The 15,512-nt window shown below is 36.9% G+C and overlaps 1 protein-coding gene across 2 annotated transcripts in view; it reads left to right on the top strand.

Annotated features, from left to right (window-relative positions):
* EIF2AK4 (eukaryotic translation initiation factor 2 alpha kinase 4) overlaps window positions 1–15,512 on the top strand; it is a 105,634-nt gene that overhangs the window by 21,494 nt on the left and 68,628 nt on the right. Inside the window, exons 5-6 of one of the 2 annotated variants that reach the window (XM_027869863.1) lie at window positions 4,880–4,960; window positions 7,293–7,441. In XM_027869863.1, the coding sequence (XP_027725664.1) occupies window positions 4,880–4,960; window positions 7,293–7,441 (230 nt within the window). Of the gene's footprint in view, window positions 1–4,879; window positions 4,961–7,292; window positions 7,442–15,512 lie in introns of those variants that run through there. The other variant, XM_027869864.1, reaches the window with a different exon arrangement.

Below are 15,512 nucleotides of genomic sequence, written 5' to 3'. Positions count from 1 at the left end.
CATCAACAAATGTAGTGTATTAAGGACACTGTTCTGAAAGTCAGGTTTTGTTTTAATCCTTTGTGGGATAAGTGTTTCATTTGCCTCTGAGACTGCCTGACTATTTAAGGACCTTGAGCTTTTCTCAAGGATATAGAGAAAAGTTCTGGGGCTTATATAGTCAGCATAGTACCCTCTGAAACAGGAGCATCTGGAGGATCTTGCTGTTTGTCTATAGGGAATCCTTATTCCATTTAAACTCAGTGGAGCTCATCCTTCAAGACAGGGGCAAATACCTTTGGCAAAGATACATTTCTCTGGTTTTATGCTTTACTTGATATTGATAGGAGATCTCTGAGTAAAATTATATCTCTGGCTATATGATCTTAACATATGCCTGAGTGAGAGATGACTTGATGGAGGAGAACCTGTAAGGCTCCATTTTGTTCTACCAAGACAAAGGCTTTTTTTTTGTTTGTTTGTTTGTTTAAAGTAAAAATAAACTGTGGGATTTTTTGTTTTCTATATTTTTCAGTTAGTAGACTACAGAAATAGTCTGCTACGTAAAATAATTTGTGACAACATGCTGTTTTTTTCACATATTTGTCATGATCTCTTTATGAAATCATTCTCATAAGGATTTTATAGAAATGAGAAAATAGGCATATGAGTTAGTTATTAGTGATATCTTCTTGACTGCTTTTTTTTTTTTAGTAGTAATATACTGCTTGATTTTCCCCTACCATTTGATGTCTTTCTACTTTTAAATACATTGAAAATTGGTCCCTTGATGCCATCAAAATTCTGTTGCCTCCAACACAACTATCTTGGTCTAGCCCAAGTATTTCTCAGAATTATTCTCTTAAGTCTTATTTCTGCTTCATTATATAGTACATCGTGGACTGAGGTGAGAGACCAAATATATGTGATTGTAGTTATACTGTCATAAATGATGAAAATAAGTCTTCATTACCCATTTATTGTTTTGTTTTGTTTTGTTTTGTTTTGTTTTGTTTTGTTTTGTTTTAGTTTCACTTGTACTTAGAGTGGCTAGCCTAGTTGGGTCTCAGGCCAAACTTTTCTGCAGTCATTTTTTTCTCTACTGTTCTTGGTAGTTTATGACCTAGGATTGCCCACAGTCTACTACCATCCTCCTTAATATTTTATAAATGAATTTTTATTGTAAACTGGTATTGCCATTGGCTGCTATCTCCTTCCACTTAACAAGAAGTTGAAGTGTTTGCTGGGTGAGGATGTCTCTATGTTCCGTTGACCTAATTGTAATTATTGTTTGATGTCAATTAAATCTCAGTAGAATATAGTGATAATCCCCAATGTCTTTTCCTTTATCCATTTTTTTTTACATCAATTTCTTACTGACTTGATCAGGTAAAAATGGTTATAGTTGCCTATGTTGTCTTTTTTCATCCTTTCTTCTGTTTTAGTGTTGATTTGGATGTTTGCTCAAATTAGTTATGGTCTAACTACATAAAGATAGATGATTCAGAAATTACTTCCATATTTGTAATGGGTTATTTTCTGTCTGTTAAGGTTTCACCTCATATTTTATTGAGAAAATAGAGACATTCACTGAGAACTCCTCACCTAATCTACACCTCAAAGCACCTTGGCATCATCCCCCATTCTCTCCTTCTTTACTCTAATTTTTAATGAAGATGTGGCCCTTCTTGCCCAGACCAACCCCCCAATATGTACCCTTAATACCATCCCTTCCCTTCTCCTCTGGCAAATTGTCTCCACAGTTATCTCTTCTGTCTTCCTAATCTTCATTCTCTCCCTTTTGACCTGCCCCCTGCTACCTAAAAAGATTTCCAGGCCTCACTTGGAGGTGAGCTCAAGCTATCATCCTTATCTCTCTTTTACAGTTAAACTCTAGGAAAAAGTTGCCTGCGTTCATTACCTCCTTTTCTTCTCCTTTTCCTTATCCTTTCATTTTGGCTTCTTTCCTCAACACTCAACTGAAACTGTTCTCTCCTACATTACCAATATCTCTTATTACCAAATCTATTGACCTTTTATCTGCCTTTGTTTTCTTGAGTTCTCTACAGCATGGCATTCTTGACCAGTCTTTCCTCCTGAATACTCTTTCTCTTCTAGGTTTTCATGATACTGCTCTCTCTCAATTCTCCTATCTGACTAAATCTTTTCAGTGTCCTTTGCTGGACCATCATCTAGAGCCTGCCCCCTAACTGTGAGTGTACCTCCAAGGCTCTCTCTTGGATCTTCTTATTTCTAGATGTTCTCTTTGCAACCTCATTAATTTCATATATTCAGTTTTCTCTATGCCCATGAATTCTAGATCTACATATCCCAGTTCTAATTTCTCAGCTGAACTTTAGTCCTTCATCACCAACTCTCTGTTGTACCTTTGGACTGGATCTCCCAGACATCTCAACTCGGCATGTCCAAAACAGAACTCATTATCTTTAACACCCCCACCCACCCAAATCCAACCCTCTTCAGAACTTCCCTGTTTCTGTTAAGGGTACCACCTTCTGGTCACCTAGGTTTGTAATTTCAAATTATCTTGGATTCCTCCCTCATTGCACATGTTTAGTCAGTTGCCCAATCTCATTAATTCTATCTATAGAATTCAATAGCTTCTCTCATGGCTTTATTCTAATTCAGGCCTCATTAACTCTCAGCTAGGCTATTGCAATAATTTCCTAAGTGGTCTTTCTACTTCAAGTCACTTATACTTCATAAACCATTTTCCACACAGGTACCCAAGTCACATTTCTGAAGCGTTTATCTGACCATGTCACTCTGCCCAAAGCAGTAAACTTCCATGACTTCCTATTGCCTATAGAATCAAATATAAGTTATGTTTGACATTTACAGTCTTTTACAACCTGAATCCAACCTACCTGTTCAGACTGATTATTCATTAGTCCACTTTCTACAGTGTGGTCCTGCAAGACTGACCTTCTTACTGTTCCTCACACGTGACATTCAGTCAGCCATTTCTGTCCTTGCACAAGCTGTTCCCCGTGCCTGAAATGTGCTCCTTGCTTACTGATGCTGCTTAGAATCCCTTGTTTCCTTTAAAGCTAAACTCAAATGACACCTTCCACAGGATACTTGACTCCTCCCTCCAGCTGTTAGTGCTTCTCTCCCCAAATTACCTTGTCTTGTATTTATTTTTTTATACTTATATTTGTACATTTTGTCTCGCTTGATAGAATGGGAGGATCAAATGAAATAATATGCGTAAAGCTCCTTGCAAACCTTAAAGTGCTATATAAATGCTAGCTATTGTTTTTATAGAGTATAAGGTCCTTGAAAAGTTCTGCTGTTGTCCTTGGATTTCCAATACCTAGCACAACATCTGGCACGTAGTAGATGTTTATTAAATGCTTCTTGATTGATGGATAGATATACTCAGTTTTATTTTTCGTGTTGTTACTTAATGTTCCTCTTTCAACTCTCCTCTGGAAGAAAATATTCATTATATAGACCTGAGAGTCTTCTGTATAGTGTACAGTCTTTTGGCCTCTTTGTTTCTTAATCTTGAACCATATTTTCAGATGTTTTTCAATGTCCTCTCTTATATTTACCTTTGTATTGAATTCACTGAATATTATATGTTGACTTGCTTTGGAGGAGATTATCAGATTGTCATAGAATTGTTCTCTTGCCTCATCTTCTGCAACAAACATTGGCTCATGAGCTGCGTATATCTTTTTGCTTATGTTCATCATAAGGACTGCAATCCAAGATGATCAAGGATTCCATGAAATGTTGTCACTTGTTGCCTATGAATGCCTCAAATACATGACCACTCAAATAAGTTTAGCTTAATAACCCATAGAGAAAAAAACAAAGGGAAAAAGATGCCTTTTGACCAGACTGTGAGACATGTAGCTGGATGAGCTACACGTGAGCACCACCAGTTCATTCACCTTGTACAGACATGTGAATGGATAAAGAGATGGGCTGAGAATTGAATATGTTGAAGATAGCTGGTCGGATTGCTTTTGAAAAGTTGTACTGGGCTTGTTATGATCCCCAGCTATTCCCTGACACAAAAACCCATCTTTTTAGCACCATTATTCTTTTGGTTTTGCCATACCACTGAAAGTAGTAGAACATTACAGTCTCTAAAGACTCAAAACTACAGGTGACTTAACAAGCAATAGAGAGATGCGTGGTGGTTATAACTAGGTCACAGTTTTTACAAACAATAACTTCTGCTTTAAAAAAATGGTATAAAAGATATCCTGCAGGAAACGGCTTATTAAAAAAGGAGATGGGTTGAGACAGTTAATACTTGGAATAATGAAGTGGCACTTAACTATCATTTTGAAAAACTTATTTTTCCCTCATTATAGCCCTTATTTTTTATATTTTTTTAAACTAGGACTTACTGAATTATTTATTTCATAAGCTTTTGAATCAACTTTTTTGGTATTTTATCTTATTTATCCTTTATCTTAACAATGTCTGTTTGTTGAGTCCCATTCAGTATATAGTTACTGCCCCTCATTCAGAAGGGGTTCTGTTCCTTAACTTTGTAAGTGACTGTACATTTGTTAGACTTCACACCATTTGGGAAGTGGTAAATGCTGGCTGGTAGAGTCTTATTGTGGTGAATTGATCTGTTGCCGCAGCTCCTAAATTTTTGAGCAATTTATTGAAATGATTATTATTCATGATTTGCTTGCTCTGTGATGAATTTAGTAGCTCCACATAAATGGGGACATAAAGACCAAGAAAATAGATCTACATACATTGAAGACTAACAGCACTTCAGGTTTGGGTCTTCTTAAGAGAAAATTTGAATTATTGAACTTTTCAAAAAAATTTTTTTTCATGTTTCTTAAATTTCATTTATCTTGCTTGGATTTCTGAGACTTGATAGCAGTATGATTTATTTCAGCAACTTGAAATCCTTCATGAGATTCAGAGAAGGAAAGAAGAGAAAAGAGAAGAAAAAAAAAGGAAAGAAATGGCAAAGCAGGTACTAAAAATTAACTTTTCTATTAATAATTACTAAGACAGACGGTTTAATAGATTTAAATTAAGATTTGCTGTTAATGAGGAGTTTCCCTTTTATTTTTGTTTATCATAGGTGATATCACAGTGATAGCATATGTAATTTTAAAAAGGAAATCAAGCATGGCCCCTTCCAACTTTAGATCTCTGATCCTATGTCAGAATTGGAAGGGGCCTCAGAGGCTCCCTACCCCACTACCCTATATCTTATCAAGAATTACATTTATAGGATCTTGCACAAATAGTCATCTAGCTTTTGCTTGAAGACTTTTAGCAAGAGAGAACCCACTACCTCATTCTAGGCAGCCCATAACACTTTTGATTTCTTCTAACTGGTAGGAAGTTTTTCTTTATATTAAACCCAAATCTGCATCCCTATAAAATTCACTTCCACCCTCTCATTATTCATAGTTCTGTCCTCTGGAATCTTAAAGAAGAACATGTCTCTAATTCTTCTTTCCCATGATAGTCCTTCAGATACTTGAAAACAGCTATCATGCCCCTTACAAATCTACTCTTCTCCAGGCTAAACATCCCTAGTGCCTTTGATTGATCCATTTGGCTTACCAAAAAACGTATTTTTGGCTCTCTGAAAGTGCAATATGGGGTAGTGGGAAGGAGCAATAGATCTGAAGCCAAGACCTGGTTCTAATGGGGGAGATAACACACACACACACATCATAAATATAAAGTGAATACAAACATATACAAAGTCATTACATAGAAAGTATTTTGGCAGGGAGGGCATTAGCAATGAGGGGGGATCAGGAAAAATTTCATGAAGAAGGTGGTGCTTTAGCTGCATCTTAGAAGAAGAGAAGGATTCTACAGAGGAAGGAAGGGCATTCCTGACATTTGGGACTGCCATTGCAAAGGTACAGAGAAAAGAAATGGAGTGTCATATATGAAGAACAGAGAGAAATCTAGCTTGGCTAGATCAGAGTATGGGAGGGGAAACTTCCTCATCTGTAAAATGAGTATATAGCACTTCTCTCCCAGGGTTGTTGTAAGGATAAAATGAGATAAAAAGCACTATATAAATGTTTATATTAATAATCATTATCATTATTATTATCATTATCATTCAGAGATAGGTTGGGGCCAGGTTGTACAAGGCTTTAAATGTTGAACAGAGGAGTTTATATTTGATCCTAGAGGCAATAAGAAGCTATTGGAGTGAATTGAGTAGGGGAGTCATGATCAGATCTGTGTTTAAGGTAAATTACTTTGGCAGGAGTATGGAGGATGACTTAAGGTAGTGAGAGACTGGAGTCAAGAAGACTGATTAGAAGGCCGTTTCAGTAATCTAGGCTAGAAGTGGAGAGGCCTTAACTAAGGTAGTGATTGTGTGAGTGGCAGAATAAGTCAGAAGCAAGAGGTGTTGTTCAGGTAAAAACAGCAAGATTTGGCAACTGATTGGATGTATGAGGTGGAAGAAATTTGGTGTCTCAGATAATATCAAAGTTATGAGCCTGGGCAACTGGAACCATGGTGGTTCCTTCAGTGGAAATAGGGGAATTTCAAAGAAGGGAGAGTGAGGATGGGGAGGAAGATAATGAGTGTTCGGTTCTTGACATGTTGAGTTTGATGTTTTTAGAACATCCAGTTTGAAATATTCAAAAGTAATTGGTGATACAGGACCTTGAGGAAGTGAATAAGGCTGTATATATAGATCTGGGAGTCATCTGAGTGGAAGTGAGAGTTAAAACCAAGGGAGCAAATGTGGTTATTTAGAAAGAGGAAGAAGAGACGAGAACTTAGGACAGAACCTTGAGAAATACCCACAGTTGGGTTGTGTCAAGGACGATGATCCAGCCAAGGAAACTGAGAAGGAGCTGTCAGAAAGGTAAGAGGTGAACTAGGAGAGAGAATAATATCATGAAGACCCAGAGAGGAGAAAACATACAGGAGAAGATGTTAGCCAGCAGTGTCATGCAGCAGATTAGTGGAGAGGGATGAAGACTATGAAAAGACCATTGGATTTGGCAACTGGTAATTTCAAAGAAAGTAGTTTTAGTTGAGTGATAAGGTTGTTGCTAAGCCTGTACGTTAGGCTTAAGTGACCTAAAGAGGAGGAGAATTGACAGATATCATAATGAAGAGAAAGCTAACATGTAATCTTAACTGAAAAATAGAATTTTATTTCTAAGTATGTTTTAATAGTCATCTCTGAATTTCTAAATCAAATGCTTTGTCTTTTCCCATCCTGGGACTAAAGATTTAATATTTTTCTATTTTTGAGATTATGCAATCCGAACGTAATTTCTATCAAAGACTGACTTGATATTTCTTTCTAGGAACGCTTGGAAATTGCCAATTTAGCAAATCAAGATCATAACTCCAGGAAAGACCTAACTGGATACAAACCATCTGTCAATATAAATGGAGGTGCCTTAGACCATGTAGGCCATGTTAAGCATCGTGCAAACTCCACAGGGAGATCAAAGTATGTACCTAGTACTTCTGGTGTGGGAGGTTGTTTGATTTATAGTGAGCTTTTTTTGAGAAACATTTAGGGGCTGATGGGGGATTATATAATTTATCATTTGGAGGGTCTCCTTATAATTTGTTATCCAGTCTATTCAGTGGTAGTGTAAAAGTGAATTATCAGTGTCATCAGTTTTTAAGATTAAAATGTAACCTATACTACAGTGTTATAATTAGAGAAAATTCTACTTTCTAAATAACATTTTTTAAACCTACACTGACTCATTCCTAATAGAAAACTTCATTAAAGGCCACACTTTGAAGTGTCCCAATTACATTTCTAATTCCAGTTTAGTCTTTACCTTTTAAATACTCAATACTCAAATACTATAGAAGAGATTTTTTTTCTTGGTCTGGATGATCAATACAAATTTCACAATATATCCTTTTTGACCTCTTGAACAATCAACATAAATTTGGGGAATTTTACAGGATAAGTACAAGTTGCTCTTGATTTATAGGGCCCCTTACATAAGAATGACTATCCCAGAACAGGATTGACATCATTGTTAAGGCCACCAGAACTCTTCTTCCTACTTTCTTTCTGGATGCTGTAAAGCTTCTATAGCCTAGTTCAGGGAAGAAGAACAAGAAGTCTCTGTTCCTACCATCTAGGGCTGCATTTGGATGAGAGTAGTTCCTGGCCTCCTGATTTGGAATACAGGAGTTTTACTGTAGAAATGAAGTTATAAATATGAGGTGTAGTTTCAGAGCTTGCCATTGTATGGCTTGCTAACATGAAAGAGGAATTCTTCTGCAGAAATAGAATATGGGAGAGAAATGTGTGTTCCTATTGGCTGTCAAACAAACTGATCAAGAGATGATTAGGGCCCATAAATGGGAGCTACAGCATCTGAAGGTGGGATCGATCCTTAAAGTCTTCTGTCCTGGGAGTTACTGAAGCCTTCATTAATCTCACCCCTACTCTGCTCACTGCTGGACCTTATATCCTCCAGTTATTCTACATTCCTTTAACATTTAGTATCCATTGGAAATTATATTACTTTGCACTTATTGAATAAATAGAAATACCTAGTGTTATTTCGGTTGAATGGTATGTCATAGGCAAAGTTTTTCCATTTCTTTGGTATCCTTACTGGAGGGTAATACATAAAATATTAATAGAATCATAAAATTGTTAAGTGAGTGGCCTAGTGGATAAGAAGCTGTCCTTGAGGCCAGGAATATGTGAGTATAAGTCCCGTCTCTGGCACAGACTGGCTGTGTGACCGTGGGCAAGGTGCTTAACCTCTCATGCTCTAGGCAACTCTCTTAAGACTGTAAAGATACCCACCTGCATTGGTACAGAGAGTTTCTTCACCTGAGAATTCTCTATACCAGAGGTGTCCAAATAGGGGTCCATGTGTCTATAAAATGTAATTGGGAAATATTTAACAAAGCAAATAAAAATATAGTACAACATAGATAATATTAATTTGTGGTTTTCTAAGTCAATAGGTAGCTCAGTAGGAATCAGTTTCTAGTTGTTTGATACCTAGAGTCTAGTCCCAAGCCCTATCAATAGACTTATCAGAACTAGAAGAACCTTAAAGAGATTTAAGTTCAACTCCTTCATTTTAGAGATGGGGAAACTGAAGCCAGAGAGTTTAAATGACTTTTCCAAGATCACATGACCAGTTAGGGACAGGTCTAAAACATTCAGGATTCTTAGTCTATTGCTCATTCTACTATATCACATTCTACTACATCACATGACACAATGAATGATCATTGCCTGACTAATGGCCTTTGCAGGCAACTTCAATAATGCTAACATACAATTCACCTTGAAAGGGAGTACTGAACAAATGCACAGTAATATCATAGAATACTATAGAATGGTTTATCAGAACTAGGCCATCCAGAGCTTAAATGGATAGAACCCACAAGAAATTGAATATGTCAGCGTCCCTTCCATTCAGTACTTGTCTCATCTTATTTTCTTTGTGTATTTATAGTCTCCTCAACTAAATTGTAATCTACTTCTGAGCATCTTGGTATCCATCAAAGTATTTACCACAGTATCTTAAATATAGTATCAGTATCTTAAATATAGTATATATATTCAATATTTGTTGAATAGAATTGAAAGCAGGGGAGAGGGGAAGCTCTCCCTCTTTCTCACCGAAGACTCATGTATGTCAAAATGTAGCAGATAAAAATTATTTGCACTTTCTTGATTCACTTATAGTAAGTACTAGGAAATACATGACCAGTCCTTTCCTTGCTTTACTCTTTATCATTTTCCTTTCATTCAAAGATTTCTCTGCTTTGCCCGAGTCAAGGGAAATAAGCCTTTTATTTCCCATTCTTAGAACCAAACATGATGAGATCATCTGTTTTTGAAAGCTAATTGTATCTCTGCTGGTTGTGATAGGAGTCTCTATTGGGTAGGGGTGGGGAAGAAACTTGTTGTCTTTTGGTCTTTTTCACATATTCATCTAACTAAATACAAACTACAAGAGAATTTAAGTTCTTTAAAAATGAGGATTATTTTATTCTTTTTATTTGTGCCCCTGGTACCTAGCACAGTGCCTGGCATATAGTAGCTATTTAGGAAATAATGGTTAATTTTATTTAAATAACCAATTTAAATTTTTTAAAAATCAAATTAACTAGTAATTTATTAAGCACACACTGTGTGCCAGGCATGGTGTCAGTCTCTGGGAATACAAGTGCAGCGAATTAGCATAGCAAAAAATTGACTTAGTTGAGTAAAATGGTTTTGATTTTTTCTAGGATTATATGTAGCAACTTTTTTTCCTTTACTACTAGAGCAGTGATTGTAATACAGTTATATAAAATGGCTCCACTGTTTAAAGTGTACAACATTGAACCTAGTGTTTCCTTAAAAACAACAACAACAACAAACACTTGGTCTATTAGAGAAGACCTCTACTGGTGTTTTCCACAAGCAATGATTTATTTTCTTGGACAGATTTCCACTTTGTACTTCATTATATTATAACATGTGAGGGTCTGCAAAAAAAAATAATAAATAGAGTTTAAACAATGGCAGACACAAGAAAGAGATAGACCTTGGACTGTTAAGGGTAAGAATGAAGAAGTGATACACATTTCTTTTTGTGTTTTGTGAAAAAAAAATGCAATAACTTTTTTGCATTATTCATATGATTACGAGTGTCCACTATTATTTGCGACATGACAGGGACTTTTTTTATAGAAAATTATAACTTATAATGAAAAAAGCTTCCTCAACTCAGATATAATGACAAGAGCTAAGGCCAGACAAATCTGGGTGCTGATGCTAGCCATGTCACTCACTGACTGTGGCCCTGTAGAAGTACCTTAATTTCTCTGTGCTGCAAGTCATATAAAATTCAGGAAAACTCCCTGATAACCCTGCCTTCTTCATAAAACTAGTGGCCTACAAATATGAACCAAAGCACTTTGAAGTCCTTAGAAGCAAAAAGCTACATAAACGTGGTTCCTGGTATTGATTTGAATCATATTGAGTCACTTACAATCTGCTAGGTTCAAAAGAGGGCTCAGAGGTCCAGAATGACCAGATTATATACTGAATTCCATGGTTGTGTGATATCATATCATCTCCCAGCTTCAGTTTGTTCATCTTCAAATTTGGGGTGATAATAGTTCTTTGTATAAGATTTTTAGGCTTTTGAAATTTGAATTCTTATACCTGTAGAGCTATTTGTACTTCTGTGCATATTGAAAGGGCTTCATCTATTTAGAGGGCAGTAGTACGTTCCATAAACAGTGAGCTACTTTTAACAAAGATTTCTTTCTGAACTGTATTGGTTTCACTAATCCTTTTTGAGTCAGGATAAGTAATATAGTCTTGGGAACCTTGCAAATCTGGGCAAGGACCCATTTACTCATCTGGCTTTACTTTGGAAGAATTACTCAACACTCTCAAATTTGGGTTAGCTCCAAAAATCAGCCAAACTAAAATAGGGTTCTTGGAGAATATAAATGGGATTTGTCCCATAAGAATTATATAAATGACAATCATTAAATCCCACTGGTACTAATAAGACCCATAAAATATTGTCCAAGTGTCCATCCTATTTTAGAATTGTAGAAGTCCCATAGTACTATGCTAGGAATGCTGGGGAATAGCTCTATTATCCAAAGAACAAATTTAATTTTTTTTTTGTGACTTTATTCATCTGTCTTTTGGGGATTAAGTATGGAAATCATCCTTGAAGTCCTTCATTCTAGGTTGAACTTTGTGGAAAAGGAATTGTTTAGGATCAAGTAGTAGAGAGAGACCTTTATGGTTCCTTCCAGCTTTAGAGCTCTGATCCTGTGGTAACAATGGACGGTCTTGGGGATTTCATAGTTATATATCTGAGCCAACATCAAACTCCTTCAAGGGATCAGGAATGATAAAACAGAACTTCTTCGCAGTAGTGATTATAACAAAAATGTTAGCTGAAAGTACTTTACATAGAACCTGCTGTTTCTCACAGTTCAATTCAACAGAGACCATCTCTTTGAAAGAGGCCATTCGTTCACCGGACATTAAGCACTTACTGTGTGCTATGTGCTGTGCTAGATGATACAGGAGACTCAGAGTTTACATGGCACTTCTCCTCTACCTACTTTAGAGCTTACAGCTTAGTAGGAGATAAGACAAACACACTTAACCATCATGCACTGTATCACATTGTAAGTGCAACAGAGAGGTGCAAAAAAAAAAAGTGTTATATTAAGTCTCCTGGAGGTGGGATGAGGAATCAGGGAAGGCTTTTTGAAAAATACCTGTCAGGTGGCTATTGCAGTGTAAGATAGGTGGTAATGAAAGCCTGTGCAATTGAATGGTAAACTGGAAAGAGAAATCATAAGAGACTTATTAAGGTTGAACTGTTTATATTCCTGCATGGAAAGATGATATTTGTAACTCATGAGTTCTTTGTCAGTATTAGGGTAGTGGGAGGGAAAAAAATATGTATGTATGTATGTATGTATAGATAGATAGATAGATAGATAGAGGGCATAGGGTGAGTTGAAGATGAAAGGGTGATATCTGGAAAATAAAATTAAGGGGTGAGGGAGGATTATATTGGGAGAAGGAGAAAGGGAGAAGTAGAATGAAGTAAAATATCTCACATGAAACAGACAAGAAAAGGCTTTTACAGTGGAGGGGAAATGGGGGAAGGTGAGAGGGAATGAGTGAATCTTATTCTCATAGGATTTGGCTTAAGGAGGGAATAACATATACAATGGGGTATGGAAATCTATCTTACCCTACAGGAAAATAAGGGGGGAAGGGGATAAGAGAGCAGGGGGTTGATAGAGGGGAGGGTAGATTGGGGGAGGGGATAATCAGAAGCAAACACTCCTGAGGAGAGACAGGGTCAAAAGAGAGAATAGAATAAATGGGGGGTACAATAGGATGAAGGGAAATATAATTAGTTTTTCACAACATGACTACTATGAAAATGTTTTGCATGACTACACATCTATAATCTGTATTGAGATACTTGTCTTTTCAATGGGGCAGGGGGAGGGAGGAAGGGAGAAAATTTGTAACCCAAAGTTTTAAAATCACATGCTAAAAATTAAAAAAAAAAATCAGTTACAATGGAAGTGGTAATAGGAATAAAGAGGAAGGAATGGATATTAGAAAGATGTTATGGAGGTAGAATTGACACGACTTGCTAAAAAATTGGATATGAAATATGAAGAAGAAAGAGTAAAAAGTAACTCCAAGGTTTTAAACATAAGGGTCATAATAATTTGTGTTTTCACATACAGGATTAGTGAAGTATAGAGGAAAAATAATAAGCCTGGACTTTGGACATCCTAAGTTTAAGGTGGTGGTAAGATATTTGTGTAGAGGTCCCTTAGGTAGTTGAAAATGCAGGTGTGGTACTCAGAAGAGAGGTGAGGCCTGTAGCTTTAGATTTAGAAGTCAATTATACAAGGTAGTAATTAAAGCTGTGGTGATTTGCTAAAAGAGCAGCTAGGTGGCACAGTGGATAGAATACCGTGCCTGGAGCCAGGAAGACTTGAACCCACTCTCAGATACTACTAGCTGTGTGACTCTGGGCAGGTCACTTAAACCTGTTTGTCTCAGTTTTCTCATCTATAAAATGAGCTAGAAAAGGAAATGGCAAACCACTCCAGTATCTTTGCCAAGAAAACCCCAAATAGGGTCATGAAGAGCCAGATATGACTGAAGCTACTGAATAACAACAAGCTTGCTAAAGAGATGAGCACATAGAGAAAAAAAAAAGAGGGCCAAGGAAAGTCTCTTGGGGAACACCCACATTAAAGAATTGGGAAGAGGACTAAGAGCTGTGGAGACAGAGTAAAAAGTAGAAGAACCAAGAGTGTTGTGTGTCTGAAGTCAGAGGAGGAAAGAATATCCGATAGAAGTGTGGTCAACAGTGGTATATCTTAAAGAGAGGTTTAAAAGGATGAGGAATGAAAAAAAAAGTTATGGAATATAGCAATTACGAGGTCACTGGTGACCTTTTAGAGCAGTTTTTGCTGAATTGTGATGGCAAAAACCCACCTGCAAAGTGTTTAGAAGAGAGTAGGTGATGAAGAAGTGGAGTCAATTTTTTCCAGAATTTTAGGGAGAAAACTAGGACAGTAGCCAAATGGGAAAAGAAGTGTTTTGGAGACCTTTTTAAGATTGGGTAGACCTAGATATAGTTGTACACGGGTGGGAAGGAATCAGTGGGGAGGGAAAGATGGACTATTCATACAAAAATGGGGATAACTATTTAAGCTAGGGCCTAGAGGAATTAAAAAGGAGTAGAATCAAAGACTTAGGTAGAACTATCTCCTCTTTTGTAAGAAGTTTTGAGGAATGAAAGGTGAGAACTGAGCCTCCTTGTCTTTGAAGTAAGAGGTTAGGTCATTTGCTTTAAGTGGATCAGGGTTGGTTGAGGGACAGTGAGGAGAACAAAGTTTTAGAACAGATCCTGTGAGGAGTGTGATAAGATGAGAGGAAAATTGTCAAGCTGTAGTAAGGGGTCAGCCAAGGTTATAGATACTATAAAATTGTAGTAAGTGAAATCAACTGAGTTATGTAACCTTGTCCAGATATATTTTGCAGCTTGGGAGCAGAATTTGAAAAAGCAAATGATGAAATTGTCCAAGGATGAGAATTGGAAAATTAGGAGGGCAAAGTTTTCTAGATCAGTAGCTAGTGAGACATTATAGTGACAGACTGTGACATCAGTTCTGACTGTGGAGCCAATTAAAACCGGAGTCCAACAGATAATCTAGGAGAATACAGGTGGGTCAAGGGATCGGAGATCTGAGAAGAATGAAGAGTACTTCAGGGAGAGGTTGAAGATTTGTGGGGTTGGGGGAGAGAGATTTGAGGTTTCCATATAGTGGAGAAGATAGAATCAATGGTTGGTCCAGCAAGGAAAATAGTCCCCTTGTGGTCAGATACTGGAGGAAAGGAGAGAGTAGAGGATATCAAGGGGCTTTGAGGTGAAGAGTTGAAAAGCAGGAATTCATATCAAATAGCTTCAATTTTCTCATTAAAATAAGAGGGAAAGGGTGAGTGTCTTAAGGTGAAAAGGGAAAAAAAGGTTTGGAAAAACTTTTGTGGGAAATGAGATAGGGAATGAATTGGAGAGAATAAAAGGATTACCTTGCTGCAGTAAGAGCTTAGTTGAAGTTGGATAACATGAACTTATGATATACCCAACCAGCACAGTGTGGCTTCCTCCTGCTTCCTCAGCAGCACATGAGTAGAAGCAGAGGATGGGAGTAATCAGAGACTGAGAAAGTACTGAGGGGTGGTAGGGATTGGAAGTCTCACTGAGGAATAGGTTTAGGAGAAGTCAAGAAAAGGGAGATAGAATGTTAGGAGCCTATGGTCAGTCAGATGGAAGAATGTCAGAGTTTTTAATTAGAAAAGTAGAACATTTATGGGTAATGGTGAGATAATAATATCACATTATTATTATTGCTATGGAGATGGAATAAAGGAGTAGGTCATGGGATTTAAGGAAGCCGAAGAATTGGGAGTTTAAGGAATCTAAAGGAGCATCAACCTAACTGTTTAAATTTCAATA

Source organism: Vombatus ursinus, unplaced genomic scaffold, assembly GCF_900497805.2.
Source record: "Vombatus ursinus unplaced genomic scaffold, bare-nosed wombat genome assembly UNPS02014794.1, whole genome shotgun sequence".
In the NCBI taxonomy this organism is placed as follows: Eukaryota; Metazoa; Chordata; class Mammalia; order Diprotodontia; family Vombatidae; genus Vombatus; species Vombatus ursinus.
Note: the sequence above shows the minus strand (reverse complement) of the source record. Positions and strands in the feature narration are given on the sequence as shown.